The 20411-nt window shown below is 35.6% G+C and overlaps 1 protein-coding gene across 1 annotated transcript in view; it reads right to left on the bottom strand.

The window, feature by feature from the left end:
* Positions 1 to 1140: 1140 nt before the first annotated feature.
* Positions 1141 to 20411, bottom strand: part of LOC149558781 (U3 snoRNP-associated protein-like EMB2271) — a 42347-nt gene continuing 23076 nt past the window's right edge. The window contains exons 7-8 of the mRNA XM_089832848.1: positions 1764 to 1907; positions 1141 to 1664 (exon numbers count right to left, since the gene is read on the bottom strand). Coding sequence (XP_089688974.1) covers positions 1830 to 1907 — 78 coding nt within the window. The 3' untranslated portion in view covers positions 1141 to 1664; positions 1764 to 1829. The remainder of the gene's footprint in view (positions 1665 to 1763; positions 1908 to 20411) is intronic.

Below are 20411 nucleotides of genomic sequence, written 5' to 3'. Positions count from 1 at the left end.
TTTGGTCGATTGCTATTCTTATTGTGCTTATATTAATGCTTTTAATATAAGGTGTACAACCCCTCCCCACTACAGATTTGAACTTTTGACCTCTTACAAGAGCACAAGTTCTCTACCATCCACAATTGGCAAAGTATCAATTCATTTTTCACTTTCTGTATCATTCAAAGAATATGATATTAACATTATTTCATCATCCTAGGGAAAACAATTTGGATTATTGTCATCCTTCATCTTTGCTCCAGGCCTTTAAATCTATTCATCTCAAGGTTTGATGAATGGAGAAACTAACCTTGCCTAGTTTTTGTGTGTGCGTGTCATCATTTACAATTTGATGAAGCAAATTATGTCATGCCCTTACACATCAACAACAATGATTTTAAGTGATTGTCACTGTTTTTGCACCAATAGACTCAACAAGACTTTGCATAAAAGCATGCAAATCAAAAGCCAACTAATGTTGTCAATCTTCAAATGTATAGCTATGGAAATAGCATGCAAATAAGCTCAAAATGTAAAATCATAAAGTTCACCCCACATGCAATATTCTGATATGTGCAGTTCTCTACCACTGAGTGGAACTTCGCTTCTTTGTGTAATGTGGAATACTATTGGTTATTGTCGTGACCGGCACTCATTGTATTCTCTAATAGCCATGGTGAATTGTAACTCCTTGCATGTGTGCCATACAGTGCCCATTGCTTATTTTACTGCACTTGAACTCCAAATTTAACATTAATCTAAATTGCAAAAAGTATAAAACATATAGTTACAATGAAAATTGACACCAATTGATTTAAACTTGAAAAGGATGCCATCCGTGCAGTCTAATGTGGTCTTCAGCTGACAAAGAACTACATATTTAACTTTGATCTACATTACACATTATATAACACCATAACGTTAAAATGCCAAAAATAATACAACGATTGATTTCAGCATAAAAGGTGCCACACATGCAGTAACATACAGCCATTCAATTTATCACCAGCTCCTGATTATGGTTTCGTGAGTTATATGTTACAGCACATTGCATTTTTATGTTGTGAAATCCATTCTTTAATTTTTTGCGACTTTAATGTAATTTTGTACTACCAACCTCATGTGTCAGTCACCTTGTTTGACAATTTGATGACATAATTCTTTATGATACAAGTAAAGATCGAGCACATTTTCTGTATTACAGAAAAGTTAAATATGAGAAATGCCAAAATACATAATGTTCAGTAGAATCCAACTCCACTAAATAATGAGACATGCACTGATAGGCCATACAATTCACCTTCTATGTAAAATTATTTTGCGAGGCCCATTTAGATATAGCCTAAAATTTGATAAAATCTGGCGAATTTGCATGGCACCTGATGTAGATTCAGGTTTCTCAAAATTGACCTCAAGAAGGCAACTTCTAGAGGTGTATTAAAAAGATTAAATCATTAAGCAATTTTTTTCATATCTACTACAAAATTACATTGGCTTTACAACAAATAAAAGAATGCATAGATTGAGAGGACAAAATTAGAAAATTCTCTCTGCACTAAGTCTCATGCCAAGCCAACTTCCTAAAAATACATTTGATATATTCCCGAATAAAATATTCTAGTCGGCCACAGTTAGGGGTCAGAACGATCTTGGTGCTTGAAACTTGAAATGCGGCAGACGACCTTAGACATAAAGCAAACATTAACAAATCAGGAGAATGTGTTGCTATAAAGGATTTCCCAAAACATGCACCAAGTTCTCCTATACACTAATGTACATACCAGGCATATCACTGAGAGAAGCAACAAAGATATGATACGATAATTCCAATTTTCTCCTCATGCTCATCATGAAATATCTATAGGGTACAAAGCAACACCGTTGCGAGCAGCTTGAATGCGACCCCATCTACCTAACCGAGGCTCCTGTTTAAGAAATTTCCAATTAGATAATTAGTGCTTGCTCTAACTGTTGATTTTAATGATTGATAAAACAACTTGAATTGTAATATATGAAGGAATCCGTACAGAATTCAAAATGAAAAGATATGCAGATGAATGTGAAAAATTGTACATTTAGCATTGGTTTGTAGCTATAAATCAACAAGCAAGGAAGCAAAAGTATAGGAGCAAATAGGATTTATTGAAACCAGAGCCCTCCCTTTCCCAAAGACATGTAACACCATATCCAGTACATTTAGTTTGGATATGTATTAACTTGTTAAATGTATTGGATATAGTATCACCAAAAAAATCAAGCCATGAACTAATTAACAATAGTGCAATGCAGTCTTTTATAACAAGGTAAGCATTTAAGTAGGTACGATGAGCATAGATAAATCAAAAAAATCAGTCATAATTATGCTTGTGACCACCGATAATGCTAAAGCTTGAAATGTACAGAGTTCGGATAATTCCATGCAGGGTCTGGTGCAGGCAATTTTAGAGGAATGGAGACAAAAAGCTGCAGAACCAAAAACTCAGGTGAATGCTGCATTGGAATTACGATCTTACAGTTTCTATTTAAGCAAAATATTCAATGATAAACAGATATGATATATCTAAAAAATGTACAAAATGATAGACCAAACGCAATACTGGAGTGGAATCCTCCAAGTATTGTAACAACAAAATATACTCAACATTAAGAAAAAAAGGAGAACAGAATATAAATTTGATAATAGTGTGATGGCCTTAGACTACCTATAAATTCTACTACAAAATTAACATGTGAGATGAGCTGGCTACCCTCTTCCAAAACATGCCCACATACATCTTAGAGTATCAGTAATACATATATAAAGATATATTTAAGACCCATTAATGGAGTTTTGCATCCACTCTAATATCACCCCAACATCATTGCTTAAAGAGCCTTGACAAAGGCGGCATTCACTTAACACTTTGTGACAATCTTCCATCCCAAAACTTTGCACAGCCATGAGTACTACTCCCTTGCACTAATTACAAAAAACAAGTTGCAATGAAAGATGTCCCAATAGAAATGCGGTTAAATTAGCATATAAAGGTAGAATCATATAAAGCGATTGGGAAGCATGAAACTATTGGAAGTAACCTAGAACCCTAATAAAAACACTTATATATTGTATGCAGAACTTCGCAGAGAATTATGTATCCTCTTTGCCATAAGTCACAACATGAATGAATGCATGTCTCAAGGTTCGCCTTTTTAAGCTTATTATTTGAGTCTGTAAGACATGATTAAACTCTCCTTTCGAAACAGTGCAACAACTTAAGGACAATGAATTAGTGAACAGTAACCAGCCAGGAAGAATGGCACACATTAAAGCAATTTAAGCATAAGAAGAAGTTTCGTGCAGTAAAACTGAAACACAAAATAGTAATGCGTAACAGAGGAGTATATGTCCGTCAATGGAAGGGTGGTTTTTAGGCCTTATTTCTAGATCTGAAATCCTTTGACCTCTTTGCCGTTTCAAATTTCTTGTAGTGTTACTTTTAATATTTTATTGATCTGTGTTAGTATTTCTTTATTTAGTTATTAAATTTTATTTTTATTTCTATTGAATTGACCCACAAATCAGTCAGCAACCTTGGTTAAAAGCCAGCAACAATTCTTTCCAGCATATAATCTGATAGAAACTTATCTTCAAAATTAGACACGGTAGCTGAATGCAGAACATTAATTGAACCTTTGTGCAGATGCACAAGGCAATTGCAAGCATTTCTATCATTGGTTAAAATGAAGCTTCTGTACAGTAATACTTACAAATGTTTAACAGGATAAACTCAACCTTAATGTGTATTGATTTCAGCATCTGTGTAATTAGTAGACACGTATTAAAGAGCTCAGGAAATATTGAACTCAACCGCAGTGTTTTCAGAATTACAAATTTTATGGTAAAATTGTTAGTGTAGCATAAAACTTCCAAAAGATTCTACAAAAAAAAATGGTTTGACGGTGAAATGTTTGCAAATTAATGATAGACTACTTAATTTGGTACAAGCAGTTCTATGTCTTGTCTGAGATGCATGAGTTGATTTCTAGCACCACAATGCACAACATGGAAAAAAATTATCCTATTTTTTGAGACAATTTGGTATGTATTGCCATCTCACATCAGAGTTAGGCAGTGAAAATGTCTTAAGGTTGTTCGATCCCAGTGATCTCTGCCCTTTTTTTTTTCTGGCATTGGTACTAACCAGTAATTGCTATTGGTGTGTGATGGGTACGCCAAAGAGGAGTGGAAGGTGAAATGGGGAAAATTTTGGTCTATTTTTGACATACGTTTTTGATGTCCATGAGAGAGAGAGAGAGAGATACAGAGGTTGAGGAAGAGGAAGCTAGAGAGGGAGAGAAAGAGATGAGAGGAGAGATGAATGGGCAAAGAGACTATGACATGTCTAGAAGTAGATGCAGATAGAGCGAGAGAGGAAAAGAGAGACAAATAGATAGATGTAGAGAGAGAGATAGAAAGAGAGAAGGGGAAAAGGGAGATAGAGAGGGAGAGGGAGAGCATAATGTTCCCTATTAGAACTTCACTTAATTTTCACTAGGACCCCTAAACGAGGTCTGGATTAATACCTTGGTTTAAGGCCCACACCAAGTTAGTTATCAATAGCTAAACAAACACATAGTTCAACAATGTTCCAAAGAAAATTCTAATCATTATTATATAATCCTAATGTACACGAGATTTCCTTAAGGCTTTTTCAAAGAACCCATCCTCATTATGAAGCACCATGGGAGATCGTACAGGGCACATGGAACCTATCCATCAAGCCCAAGAGCGAGAAAGTGACAGCCACCATTCAACCTCCCTGCCCCACTCAGGGTTACCACTCTCAAATGGATCTTATACTACTTACAATCCCTATATGTACACTCCCCTCCATGATGGAATGGTAGATTAAGCTTATTGGAATCTTCATTATTAATTATACATTAGAAGCAATAGAATATCGGCACACATTCCCACTTCCCATCAAATGAACGTCCAATAACAAAAATTAGCCAATTGATATTGTAAACCATTCTTGCTTACTTTGAGTGGATACTCATACATTCCCATAGATGATCAGAAATCGTGACCTCTTGTATGGTTATAACTGTTATATAGGCGTGATTGGGCTATTTGCATTGTTTTGAATATTGGATTCATAATACATCTTTGATCCATTGTTGGCAGAATTCGTGATCAAGTTACCGATTCACAAAATGGGCAGCGTGATGGGCATTATATTTACCCCATGCTTGATTTGTTTCAAGGTCACTGTTTTAGCAAAATTATTCTAGAATCACAACTAAAAATGAGATCCATAAATATGATGCAATGGACAAATTTTATGGCATTTAATTGACAAATGTTGGAGTCCATTATGAATAGCCCTATGATCGACTATGCAAAGAACATTGGGAAGTAGAAGAAACACTTCTTTCTTATAATCCTTGGTTAATTTATGATGTAGATATTATTGGGTGGCTAGTGAGTTTCAAAGAAAAGCTCGACAAGAACGCCCAAAGTTATATTTTCTCCCGGCAGTTTATAAAGGCTTTGGAATAGCTGAGATAAGCAGAGGATCGGGCTCTTTCTTAAGTTCAAAAAAAATGCATGCAACTCCAATGCCGAGCTCCAGCTCTTACGGTCAATCTCCGAAGTTGCAAAAACAGAGGATTATGAGGCAAAATAGTGGTTGAATTGTCTATGCATGTGACTGTATCATGGTTACTCTAGAGAGAGCTCAAGAAATGGTGGTTGCTACAATTGGAATGTCTGAAGCACATCATCAAACCATTCTGTTGTGACTTCTCTATTGGAACATTTCCCAGTTGGCTATACTGCACCGGTAGATTGGACTTCGTGACACAGTGATAGATATTCACTGTGTCTTCAGTACCTTTGAAGAGAATGTCACATGTCATAAAAGAATGCTTATTGATTTTGAAGCCCAGGGGGATGCTGTTTTTCAGAGACTGTGGTCTTTATGACATGGCAATGCTATGATTTCCTTCTGCTCAAAACATTGCAGATCGTCATTATGTACAAGGTGACAGTGTAAGGCCTATGGATACTCTACATGTTTTATTTGCTGACATTTATCAAGCAATTCATGAAATTGTGACGCTGAATGGAAAGACTGGGGCAGATCATACAAATTGCCAATGTCTGGTTGAACGATTGAAGCTTTTGAAGCCTCTGCTGGATGATGTTAAGGACTCAAAGACAGCTTTGATGGGATCAGTTGTCAGGGTATTTGAAGAACTATATTCTTCTTTGAAGAAGGCTCAGGAACTTATAGAAAGATGTAGTACAAAAGGGAGTCAAGTTTATAGGGTACTTTGCAGCCAGCAGAATATCACTAAATTTCAAGAAAAATCTTTGGATATCTATCATGTCCTGAATTCCTTGCCTCTTCTCTACATACTCCAGACCAGTTACAACTTCAAGTTGAAATTTGTGCTGAGGAATTGCGCAGGTTAAGATACACTATCTCAAACATAATGCCATTATAGGAATCGACACAGTTGGTAAAGGAGAAGCTCCATGAATGGTTATTCAAGGTTAGGGCGCAACTTCTGCGGGAGATGCAGGATACAAGTTTTGAGTTTGTTCTTCAAGATATAAATAAGGCAAAGAAGGCAATGGATAAGGCTCCTTCTGGGAGTATTATCAAAGTTATTGAAAACATGCTAAATACTGGAAATCTCAATACTCAATCTGGTCTTGATCTTCAATAGAGTTCTGTAATGACTGTCATTGCAGAGAAGCTCAACTTTTTCCATTTTCTTTCACATTTCCGATCTTTTCACAGGGGAGCATAGTTTGCACAAATGCAACCAGTACAGTGTGCAAGCTGCTTCCAGAGTCATGGGGCTTTATGTGTCTTGTGCACACACACCAGATGATCACACTCCAAACCGAAGTGTTAATAATGTTAACCTGATCACCTACAGGTCTGATAGTACATACCATAAATGTTCTTCTCAATATAATATATCTCTAAATTAGCATTTTATATAGGACTCTAAGGGCCAGAGACTTCTTAGGAAACAAGATTATAATGTTTAACCAAACTAACAATTAGTTTGTTAAGTGCTATTAATTATATCTTTATGAATCGCCGACTAGGAAGGAGTTTGATTAGTGCTCATTTAGGAAAGGTTATGTCCCTCTAAGGGACATATCCTTTAGAAAGGATATATAGTAGTTTGTAAATGCAGTTTATATGACACACAGTTACAGCAGTCTGCTCCTCCAAGCATTTTACATCCAGCGTATTCTAAATCAGAGATATTCTAATTCAATCAAGATCGATTGTAGAGTACTGGATCTGCATTTAGGATAAGTGTTAAATTCCTCAACAATCTGAATATTCATAATATTTAGAAGACCATTCTCAGCAATTCAAGACTGAACTAATAGTCTGATCCAAAGAACAAAGAATTAGCAGAAACTTTACATGGTATCAGAGCCAAGTTATCGGTTCTAGGGCTCTGCAAAACTCAGTTATCAAACTTCATATATATTTAGTAGCTTTCTCCTATCTTCAGTGGCATACACAATAAGAATTGAGGACAAGTTTGATGGAAAAGAACACTTTGAAGCCTGGAAATTCAGAATCTTGATGATTCTTGAAGAGAACAATGTTAAACAATTCGTTGACGGAGCATCCAAACAACCCCCAGTTGAACCTCACAAATCTATATGGCGAAAAGAAAATAGAAAAGCTATTCAAATCATCTTGGATGGAGTTAAAAATGATATTGTACCTATGCTTAAAAAACATCAAACTGCCTTTGATATGATGAACGTATTACAAAATGCATATGAAATAAAAAATGCAACCAGGGTTCTTGCACTAAAAAGGCAACTAAATCACATTCAAATAAAGAAAGGAGAATCGATAAATTCTTATTTCCTAAGAGTTTCCGGCATTAGAGATGAACTATCAAGCATAGGAACCATCATTAGTGACACAAAATTAATACTTATGGCTATACATGGATTGCCAGATTCATGGGAGACATTCGCACAAAGAATAAGTGCGAGAGATCAGCTTCTGGACTTTAACAAACTCAAGAATAGTTGTCTTCAAGAGGAATCTAGAAAACTAAAGAAAAGAGGGAAACCAAAAGTAGAAGATGAAGAACTTTACATTCTTAATACAAACTCTTATAAGGGCAAGAAGAAGCATTTCAAGAAGAAAAAGGGAAATCAAAAAAATGTGAAGCCCAAGAAAGATCTATCTAAAATAAATAGTTTCAAATGCGAAAAATTTGGACACTATAGATCTAATTGTCTTAAAAATTCCAAACAACAGGCAAATTGTACATATGTCACTAAAGAAGAAGATACTAATGATCCTGAGAACCGTGTTTTGTATTCCTCTCTATCAAATGAAATTTCAAATAAAGCATGGGTAATTGATAGTGGATCTTCTACACATATAACGAGATACAAAGAAACTCTAGATTTTTTATCAGAGAAGGTTAATAGTGAAGCTAACATTGGTGATAACTCAGCACACCCCGTTGAAGGAATTGGAAATTGTACTTTGAAACTAAGATCAAGAAATACTCTTCTTCTTAAAGGTGTACTCTATGTACCAGGGATTAAAAGAAACCTAATCTCAATTACAGCACTTGAAGATGATGGACATAATGTTGCATTCATAGATGGAAAAGTATTAACTTGGGCTAATAACTCTTCTATCAAAAAAGCAAAGTTAATTGGTCAAAGAAAAGAATATTTGTATGAATTAAATACAGAATCTAGTCAATCCACTCAAGCCCTAGTCCATGAAGCTATAGATACAAATGAAATATGGCACAGAAGATTAGGGCATCTAAATTTTAAAACCTTATCAACTATGGAGAAGATGGTTACTGGATTACCCAAATTAAATAAAGACCATCCTAGTATTTGCAAAGGGCGTGCTCTGGGTAAAAGCACCAGAAGTCCCTTTCATGATAGTACTAGAAAAACAAATAATGTACTAGAATTAATTCATTCCAATTTATATGGACCTATGTCTATTCCTTCTCTTGGAGAATTTTGGTATTATATCTTGTTCATATATGACTTCTCTAGGAAAACATGGATTTACTTTTTAAAATGCAAGGAATTAGAAAAAATCCTACAAAGATTTAAAGAATTCAAAGCATTAACTAAAAAAATTTCAAGACATAAAATTAAAACCCTTAGAACTGATAACAGAGGAGAATATACCTCAGACTTGTTTAAAAGTTTTGTAACGAATCAGGAATTAAGAGGGAGTACATTGTTCCTTATAACCCAGACCAAAACAGGGTAGCAGAAAGAAAGAATAGGACAATTATAGAAGCTGCTAGGGCTATGATTTTTGACCAAAATCTAGAATACTATCTTTGGGCAGAAGCCTCTTGTACTGCAAAACAGAAGCCCTCACTCCTATCTTTAAGATAAAATCCCTGAAAAAGTATTTACTAAAGTAAAACCCAATATAAGTCCTCTTAGAATTTTTGGACGTCCTGTATATATCCATATTCCAAAAGAAAATAGAACCAAGTTAGAACCCTCTGGGAGGAAAGGTATTTTTGTAGGGTATAGTGAAACTTCTAAAGCATATAGGATTTTCATACCTGGACAAAAAACTATTGAACTTAGCAGAGATGTAATCTTTGACGAAGATCTTGCATTCAAAAGAGTCATAAGTTCTGATGAACCTTCTTCTTTATCTATTTTTGAAAGAAATAGTGACTTTGGGTCCCAGAGGGAGAACTTAGAAGAAATCAAAGATGAAATTCAAAATATGAACCTTAAAGAAAATTCAAAGAAAAGACCACTTTGGGCCATTAAAACAATTGAAGCAGCCCAAGACTTTGTTGCACCTTCCGAAACAGTCAGAGAAAGCAAAAGACCTAAAAGATTCTCTGGTTATACAGCTAACATGAGTGACTTATCCAAAACAAAGCCAACCAATCCCTCTGATGCTATTAAACAGATAGCTTGGAAAGAAGCTATGACAGAAGAATACCAATCTATCATAAAAAATGATGTTTGGGAAATTGTTCCAAGACCTAAAGAAAAACCTGTTGTTTCTTCTAAGTGGATATTTAGAATAAAGCATGTTGTTGACAGTAGTATTGAGAAGTATAAAGTCATATTTGTAGCCAGAGGATTTTCTCAGAAAGAAGGGATTTATTATGAAGAAACCTTTGCTCCTATTGCCAAATATACCTCCGTAAGAGCAGTCTTAGCAATTGCCGCATCAAAGGGATGGAAGGTACATCAGATGGATGTAAAAACAACATTCCTAAATGGAAATATTTAAGAAGAAGTCTATCTAGAGCAACCGGAAGGATTTGAAACTCATGATCCTAACACTTTTGTTTGCAAGCTCAAGAAAGCTCTTTATGGGCTTAAACAAGCTCCCAGGGCCTGGTATGAAATAATTGATAAATATCTCACCGGCTTAGGATTCTCCAAGAATGAAGCCGATTCAAACTTGTATTATAAAAGAGATAAAAATGATATGGTAATTCTGATATTGTATGTTGATGACTTATTAATCAAGGTGATGATCATCTTATAGATCAATGCAAGAAAGATCTAACTAGAGAATTCGAGATGAAAGACTTGGGGCTTCTCCATTACTTCCTAGGATTAGAAGTATGATAGTATTCTGACAGTATCATACTTAATCAAGGGAAGTACACATCAGACATTTTCAACAGATTTAGAATGTGGAATTGCAAGTCTATGTCTTCTGCAATGGAGACTAATTTACATAAACTTAAAGAAGCAGTAGTAGAATCACCTTCCATAGATTCTACTCTCTACATACAGATGATTGGATCACTTATGTACTTCGTAAATACAAGACCAGATATTTGCTATGCAGTTAATGCCTTAAATCAGTTTATGTGTGAACCAAAGGAGATTCACCTAGTTGCGATTAAACACACTATGAGATACTTACAAGGCACCCTTAATTTTGGACTCAAATATGAGAAAGTTGCTTTAGATTTGCATGGATTCACCGATTCAGATTGGGGTGGAAGTGTTAAAGACGGGAAAAGCACTTCAAGATGCTGTTTCAATTTAGGATCAACTCTAATATCTTGGATATGCAAAAAGCAGTCTTTAGTTGCTCAGAGCTCCATAGAAGCAGAATACATTGCAACAGCAATGGCCTCTCATGAAGCAGTCTGGCTGAGGAAGTTACTTGTAGGATTATTAATTTACTTGGGCAAGCCATGAATCCTACGATTATTCATTGTGATAATCAGAGTTCCATCAAACTCTTAGTGAATCTAGTTTTCCATGACAGGTTTTAACATATTGAAATTTCTTACCATTATGTAAGAGATATGATAGACAGGAATTCTGTAAAATTGGAATACATTTGTACTGCAAATTAGATAGCAAACATACTCACCAAACCTCTATCTAGAGTAAAGATAGAACATTTCGAGAGGAGACTTGGTATGGTTGAGTTGTAATCCATTTGTACTCTTTTGATTATTAATAAAATAATTTTATTTTTGTCAAGCTATCGACTGTTATGGCTCCACCATTTGTATTCATTATTTTAAGAGGTGATGATCTCTGAAAAATAATGGACACTTGTACAAAACATTATGAGAGATGACTATCTCTTAGATAATGTGTTAAACATAAGAGTTCTACTGTAAGATCTAGATGAGTTCAAGATCATATTGTGATGTAGACATTGCTATGTTTATGAGTCACAAATTGGATAAAGGGAGAATTTTATTCTTCTCTGAGGTTATCCTATTTTTTGATAGATCTTAAACTCTGGATATTGTTGTGATACTAGTTTCTATGAAATCACAATTTGGATAAACGAAGAGATTACTCTTCAGATTTATCCTGTATAATATCACTAGTAGTAGTGATTTGTCATACCACAGGTTTAGTAATATGACTTTGTATCATGTGTTCTATGATACCATATACTAAGAAGAATCAAACAGATAGAGAGTATTAATTCTTCTGTATTGGTGTTGCTAGATATAATATCCCTCTATAGGATTATCAGTTTAAGAGGGAGTGTTAATAATGTTAACCTGATCACCTACAGGTTTGATAGTACAGACCATAAATGTTCTTCTCAGTATAATATATCTCTAAATTAGCATTTTATATATGACTCTAAGGGCCAGCGACTTCTTAGGAAACAAGATTATAATGTTTAACCAAACTAACAATTAGTTTGTTAAGTGCTATTAATTATATCTTCATGAATCGCAGACTAGGAAGGAGTTTGATTAGTGCTCATTTAGGAAGGGTTATGTCCCTCTAAGGGAAATACCCTTTAGAAAGGATATATAGTAGGTTGTAAATGTAATTTATAGGACACACAATTACAGCAGTCTGCTCCTCTAAGCATTTTACATCCAACGAATTCTAAATCAGAGATATTCTAATTCAATCAAGATCGATTGTAGAGTATTGGATCTACATTTAAGATAAGTGTTAAATTCCTCAACAATTTGAATATTCATAATATTTAGAAGACCATTCTCAGCAATTCAAGACTGAACTAATAGTTTGATCGAAAGAACAAAGAATTAGCAGAAACTTTACACAAAGTGGGTTCAACTTTCCTAAATTTACCCTTGAATGGCAAAGGTACATCAAAAAATTAAAAATTATATCCATTTCCAGAAGTAAAGGGAATTAAAGGCAACATTTTGCATGAAGTATGGTATTGAGAATTAAAAAATTATAGTTCTCTCTAGGCCCAACAATATGCCAAGTGAGTATTGCTACTCAATTGAAAATATTTACACAAAGTTCTGAAAGATGAAATTCACTGTACAGGAAACCTGGATATATGTTTGCGATCTCAAGTGAAACTATATTCACCCAGATTAGCAATTTTTAATATCTATTAAGAGATTAAATCTTTTCATTAAAGGTGAAAATTATGTTCACGGGAGAGTTACCGTAAGTGTTAGCCATTTTTGCCTCCCATTCAACCCACCATCAATAACCGATCAGGGATATCTTCAATGGACTATTTTCTTTTTGTGGGTTAACACATAATTAGGTTGGGGTTAACATTTTGTGTTAACTCGGTCTCTTCATGAACCAAATTGACTTGGTTCCTTCATCAATCGAGCTAGTTCAGTGTGTTCTTTGACCTAGTGAACTAGGTCGTCTCATTTGTCAAGTTGCGGGTTAACACACGTTTTCTGTCAGGGTTAACCATTTTCGCCATTTTAGAGAATGACTTTGCTCCTCTTTCCAAAATAACGAAATTTGCTATTTCGGAAGGCTTACCCTTTTGCTTTCATGAAATCGCATGCTGCCTCCTCCACCGTGCAATTGGGAATGTGTTGACCAACTGATTCATGCCACATGGCAAATTCTTCTTATGTTGGGTTGCTTTTGATCCAATGGTTTTTGTATTTTTGCATAGCTGCCTTAGATCTGGACGCATCTTTTAAAATTTATGTATGCATCTCAGCCATCCATTTGTTATGAAGATCTTGATCTACAGTTGGGTTTTATTCACTTGTTGAGGAGATTTCTTGCAACATTTGGGCCGTCTATTTCAAAATGAAGATCTACATCGAGGATTCATCTTTTTTGGGGCAAATCAGATTTATTCCACGCGGGTTAACTCTACAATTTTGCTGCAGGTTAACAGTGCATGTTATCCCATCACGCGTTTTCTAACAGTGGTGTGAATTCATTTGTTGCGGCCATGACACATTACAAGGATTGTTCTTTAATGCTGAACTACATTCTTAGGCCTTGTTTGCACAACACCTTTGCATCTCCATGCCTCTTTATTGAATGTAATGATCAAATCTCATGGGATTTGATTTCTTACGGCTGGGTGCATTTGTTTTGCCCTTCTTGTCACTTCACTACAACAAGCTGATTTTAAGATCAGATTTTACTCTGATATTCATTTATTGCTCTCTGCAATTCAACTCCACTTAAGTTGGGGTTTGAACTCCATAGTTTAGATCCGAGTTATGCCTGCTCTATAAAGACAAGTTGTAAATACTTTTTCTGAGTTCTTCTCTGTTCTTCTCTGGTTCATGACAACAGCCTTGTGCACTGTTATTGTAACTGCAACTTTGCCTTCCATTAATAAAACTTTTCATTTTCTTACCTATTCTTACCATTCTGCTCTCTAGTGCATGTATTTGCCTTGTAGTGAATAGTTCCTTTCTGTTTTCTTGATTCATATGTTGTGTTAAGTCTATTAGTAATTGTTGCATAGTGAAATATCTTTCCTTTCAGCACTTCAATCAGTTCCAAACCTGCATGTGGTTCCTTTGACATAGAATAGAGTCAAGACTAGAGTATTCTGGATTTTCATTGTTGTGTAGTGCAGTCATAAGCAGAGCTGTGACCACACTTCTATCTCGGAGCATCACCCCCTTTCCCTTTCTACATTCTCTTTCAGTTCTCCTTCTCCCTTTTCCTTGCCAGTTTTAGTTTGGGTGCATAATAGTAAGGAAGCCAGCCTTCTCCGAAGATTCAGCCTCAGAGCGCAAGTCACACATTTGAAGGTTGTTTCCATGTTACACAAGGTCGCTTGAGGGTCATACCTCAAGCAAGGGTGCAGACTTTTTTGTCAATAGTAAAGAAATTGGTAAAAATAAAATGATATTTCCTTACAGCAAAGGTAAACATAAGGGTCAGATATTTTAAAATAGGGAAAAGTGAGAAACCAATGAAGAGGGACCTTTTCAAGATTCAGTTGCAAAACTGAATAATGTTTTCCAGGGGAATCTGTTTGTTGAAAAAGATGGGCCAGAAAAGGTTGCTTCTTTCTCGAAAGTCTTTCAACCATTCAACTATCATTTTGTTGCAGCTGGGTTTGCTCTTCTCATTTGGCTTCCATTTTGGCCTTTTGAAGGCAACTTAATTATATTTTCAAAGAGGAATCATCGTAGGGCGAGAGTTGACTTCCACAAGTTCATTAAAACACAAAGAGGTAAGCATTTTATCCTATTCTTGAGTGTCTCAATGAAATTTTTTGAGATTTTGATGAATCTTTGGAAGTTTGTGAAGAAATCTTCCATGTTTGTTTCAATTTATTTTTTCTAAAGAAATTTAGAAACAAGTTTAGGTATCTATTCGAATGGTTTTGTATCATTGTTTTTTACTTGTATGCTTGATAATTGATATTCATAGTTTTTTTATTTATTTAAATTTATTCAATTTCTTATTATAGAAAGAAACTACATTGTATTGTGCAAGAATGGTTGCCACCGGTAGTTAGGGCCACTAGTAGTCAAAGTTCAGTGGGAGGGAGGGCAAGGTCAGAGTTCAATGGCAGGGGAAGGAGGGGATAATTTCAAAATTAATTTAGGGTCTCCTCTATGAAGACATGCAACAAGAATATCACAGGTTTCAAGTGGTGGCTCCTATAGTTGGAGTTGTAGTTATTATCAAAGTAACAAAAGAAAGCCTTTTAATAGCTCTTATTCCCGAGTAAAACTTCATTTTATGGGCCCAGTTCGTAGAGCTTTTGGAATATGCAAAGGTGCAGAGGGGAAGGGGTTGTTTGATGCACAGATAGCTTCGTTCATAAAAGAACAAGAAGTTGTCGATCGTTTGGTTAAAAGATCAAAAAAAAGTTATTATCAACCTCCTTCCTCAAAAATGAACAAAATGCAATCACCCATTGAACCGGAACCAATTGTATCCTCCAAACGTTCATTCATGCAAGTACTTGTATTGGGAGAGGAGGAAGAAGTAGAAAATAGTGCATCAGCCCAAAAAAGAGGCCCATTGCACTCTACATTTAAAATGAAGGCAAGAGACCACGCTAATGAAGCCATTGCACGTTGCCTCTATGCTAATGGCCTTGCGTTCAACCTGGTAAGATCACCACATTGGAAGGAAATGGAAAGAGTCATCAAAGAAGCACCAAATGATTACACAAGTCCTGGGTATGAAAAGGTGTGTACCATACTCTTGCAAAAGGAGAGAGTTTCTATAGAGAAAGAACTTCAACCCATTAGAAGTGCTTGGAAAACTTTGGGTGTGACAATTATGTTTGATGGTTGGGAAGATACAAGAAACAGGTCATTAATTAATGTGATTGCAGTGTCCCCCAAACGGGAAATGTTTCTAAAGGCAATTGATTGTTAGATGGAGGTGAAGGATTCAAAATTCATCTCTAATATTTTCATTAAGGCCATAGATATGGTGGGTAGTGAGAATATGGTCCAAGTTGTTACAAACAGTGCCAAAAATTGTAGGGGAGTTGGTGCTTTGGTTGAGGGTCGGTATAACCATATTTTTTGGACACCATGCACTATACACTCCCTCAACTTGATCATGCAAGAGATTGGCACTCAAATAGATTAGGTGAAGCAAATATACAAAAAGGGAGAGGACACACAAATGTTTGGAAAAAAATCACAATCCATTTTTAGAACGTACTCAAAATTGGAGTTGCTGAAGGTAAATTAATTTTTTGTAATTATTAAATTTCATGGATTTGCAATTTAGTTAATATTTACACTTTTTGTTCACTTGCTTAGGTTGTTAAGACCCGTTTTGCATCTCATACTATTGTTATGAGACGACTTCTTAAGGTGCAAGACGCTTTGAGCCAAATGGTCATTTGTCCTCAATGGGGTATGTGGAAGGCTTCAAATACAGAAAGAGCCCTAAAGATTAGGGGTATGATCTTGGATGATTGTTGGTGGACTCGTGTGCAATACGTACTAGATATCACCGAGCCCATCATGACTATGCTTCACTTTGCCGATACAGATACACCTTGCTTGGCAGATGTGTACAATGGCATGGACACCATGATTGAGATGGTAAAAAATTCTATACAAGCACATGAGAGTGACCCTACAGAATGTCAAGCCTTATGCATTAAAGCAGAAGCATTAATTCTTCATCATTGGGAGAAGATGACTACCCCATTGCACCCCCTTGCATATGCTTTATCTCTCAGGTATTATAGTGAGGCGATACTTTCAATGCCAGATAGAATTGCACCATATGGTGATGAAGAGTTTGCTAATGGGTGCTCCAAAGCTTTTGCAAGAATCTTCCAAGATGATGAGATGCATGAAAAGGTGAGGCTAGAGTTTAACTATTTGCTTTCGGAGCAACACTTACTCCATTTCCAATTAAGGACCAAAATGAAATGGGAGCAATCACATGGTGGTACATGTATGATCAGCCATACCAACATCTACAACATCTTGCAATCAAAATCATCTCACAAGTAAGTTTTGATTTTTGTTTTTAGAATACAACTTGTATTCTACAATCTAGTGTTTAACATCTATCATATTGTCATTTGCTTTTCGTTTGTATGTTTAAAAATTAATTTTGTGAACACAATGTGAGTTGTGAATTCTTATGCTGCTGAAAGGAATTGGGCTACATACTCTTATATCCATTGAGTGAAGCGCAACCAATTGGGGTCAAAGAAAGCTGAGGACTTGGTCTACATTCATACCAGCTTGCATCTTTTGTCACATAAGGATGATGAATACTTGGATGGGGCAGCCAAAATTTGGGATGTACTCCCTCAGTGTGCAAACTTGGATGCAACACTTCATGATCTTACTAAGATGGTGGATGATGGTGATGATAGGTCTATGACACAGGGTGCATCTAGTGCAAGTGGAACCATTCTTGGTTCAAATGATATGGAGCTTGCAAATGTTGGAGATGAGGAGGATCCAGAATTTTTTGAGAATCCTTATGATTCTGATTAGTGAACATTGAATCGTGAACTATGTTTTTGATTTTGTAGTTTGGACATGGAGTCTAGAACATGAATAATTGTGGCTATGAAGTTAAATTTGAAGTTTGAACTATTTAATTGACATATAAATAATCTTGAATCTTGATCAATGGTAAAGCATCATACGATACTATCAAATGATGTATGTTTGTCTATTTCTATGTTTCTAACTCTAAGTTCTTGTATTTATAAATTTCTTAAATTCTTTGCATATTTATTAATATGCAAAGAATTTAAACACATCCGTACCCGAAAAAATCCTACATCCTATATCCGCATCTGAATCGATAACTTAGGTTGTAACCATAAGAAAGCCAAACCTCCAACTTCAAGCGTTCTCTCAATGCAATTCCAATTGGTATAGATCTTTTGTTAGTTCCAGGTACGATGCTAGATGCCCTTGAGAGTCTTCGCGATATCCATATTTTGTTGTGCAAAGTCCTTGGCCCTTGGTACTCAACTTTCTTGGATGAACAATGACATGTGGTTGGAGGTATTATAACAATGATCACCAAGGTGCAACCATCTTGTCCATTCATTTTCTTGTCTAGAGACATAGTTCCTCAAGTATCCTTGTATCACTTGTTTACAATCTTTGTTTGTACATCTATTTGGGGATGGTAGCTTGTATTGGGTGTAAGTTTAGTACCTATTAAATGGAAGAGAACTTACCAAGATAGGCTCAGGAACTATCTTTACCACTGATAACTTGCAAGGTCATGCGGTTAGAAGTTTCAACTATTTGCAGAGCTTGACAATCCACCACTACATACATACAATCCTTTCCTTCAACCTTGAGTAACCAGATTATGAATTCCATAAAGATAATTCCCATTTTTCATTTGGATTGGATGAAGGTTGTAGGAACATGACTGGATGACTTTCTTCAGTTTTGTTTCTTTGATAGTCATACATTTTTGTACACATCAAAGGACATCTTTTTTTAAGTCCCTTCCAAAAGTATTTTCCCCTTTTTTGTAAGTTTTGTCAAATCCATGGTGACCGGCTAACGAGTTGCCACAATATTCCTTAATAATCGTGTCCTTCATTTTAGAATTGGGTACCAAGAAAGCCTATTCTTGTACAAGAAAAGTTTTTCTACTACTTTGTATTCTTCATTGAGCATATTTCCTTCTAGAATATTATCATCTTGTGTGTCTTTAACATATTTCGCAATGATGTCATTCCTCTAATTGGCTCCAATGTTTTTCATGGAGTTAAGGTGGGATCCTTATGATAGGGCATCTGGGGACAAACATAATCAAGATCAAAAGTTATAGGCTTGTATATTGTTTTTCATTTAGGTGCTTTGATTAATAAAGAATCTCAAGCTATTATGATCTATTTTGACATGGAACTTCCCACAAACCAAATAGTCTTGACTAGGTTATAGGGTATGCATGATGGCTAACTTCTTCTTGTCATAGATGAAGTACCAATTTGAAAGAACGTAAAATCAAGGATGGCTATGAAAGAACGTAAAATTAAGCATGGCTAAGATAGGGCATAAGCTCCTATACCTCTTTTAATTTCTTAGAAGCCTATTGAGTCGCTTATTCCATACAAAAGCGCCCTTTTTAGTTAAGCCTGTGAGTGGAGTGGCCAGTTCAAAAAATCCATTTACAAACCATCAATAATAATTGCATATTCCCACAAATCCCCATAAATGTGTTAGGGTTCTTAGTTGACCATTTATTGATGGCTTTAATTTTATCCTCATCGACACTCACTCCACGTGCATTGATTTGATGACTACGGTACAAAATCTCCTCTAGCCCATATTCAAATCTGCAAGTCTTGGTGTATAGTGGTTCTTGTCACAAAATGCTTAGAACTCGCTTAATATAATTCCTATGTTCCCCGGGGATGCATACCCGGCCTAAAACCCGACATTTTGAGGACAGGAACGTCCTAGGGACGAGGGGGACAAGTAGGGGACGTCCCCTAGCCGTCCCCAAAAAGTGAAAAAATGCAGGGGACATCTCAAAAACTTGGGGACGCTAGAGGGAAAAAATGGGGGACGGCTAGCTGTACCCAGTACGAAAAGGGAACGTCCAAACGTTCCCTTTCCGAACATTCCCTTTCCGTACTAGGTATGGCTGGCCGTCCCCCTTTTTTGTTTACATAAAATTAAAAAAGTTTTAACATAAAAAAATATTTTAAAGCCTCCAACTTGGTCGGCTAGGTTGGCCCCACCCGTCCAAATGCCCTAAAAGGCAATAGAGGCAAAATAGGAGCACCAAGCTGCTTCATTTTTCTATGTTTTGTTTTTTAAGTTAAAAAAAAACATGATTATGATACATTGATACTTATTACTTTATGGCAGCCCTCTATCCTTTGGGCCTATAGCTTTGGGCATATTTTGATTTTGATTTTCAGATTTATCATGTTTATCATTATGAAATTTTGATATTGACAATTGTTAATGTTTATTGTTCAGCGTTCACTGATATTGTTATGCATTTTGACAATTGGGTACTAAAATCGGATATTATTTCCTAGATGGCATTCAAATGTTGTATGTTATGGTTCTATAATGTTTAAATGACATGCTCATATGAATGATGTGTATATTTGCAAATTTCAACATATATTTTAAATTTTTCTATATATATATATATATATATATATATATATATATATATATATATAGCCATCCCCGTTTGCCATCCCCCCCATCCCCAAAATCACCAT

The sequence above is a fragment of the Cupressus sempervirens genome, chromosome 5 (genome assembly GCF_028749045.1).
Source record: "Cupressus sempervirens isolate cs-2001-9-10 chromosome 5, ASM2874904v1, whole genome shotgun sequence".
Taxonomy (NCBI): domain Eukaryota; kingdom Viridiplantae; phylum Streptophyta; class Pinopsida; order Cupressales; family Cupressaceae; genus Cupressus; species Cupressus sempervirens.
The sequence above is the reverse complement of the archived record's forward strand: the minus strand, read 5'-3'. Positions and strand labels throughout refer to the sequence as shown.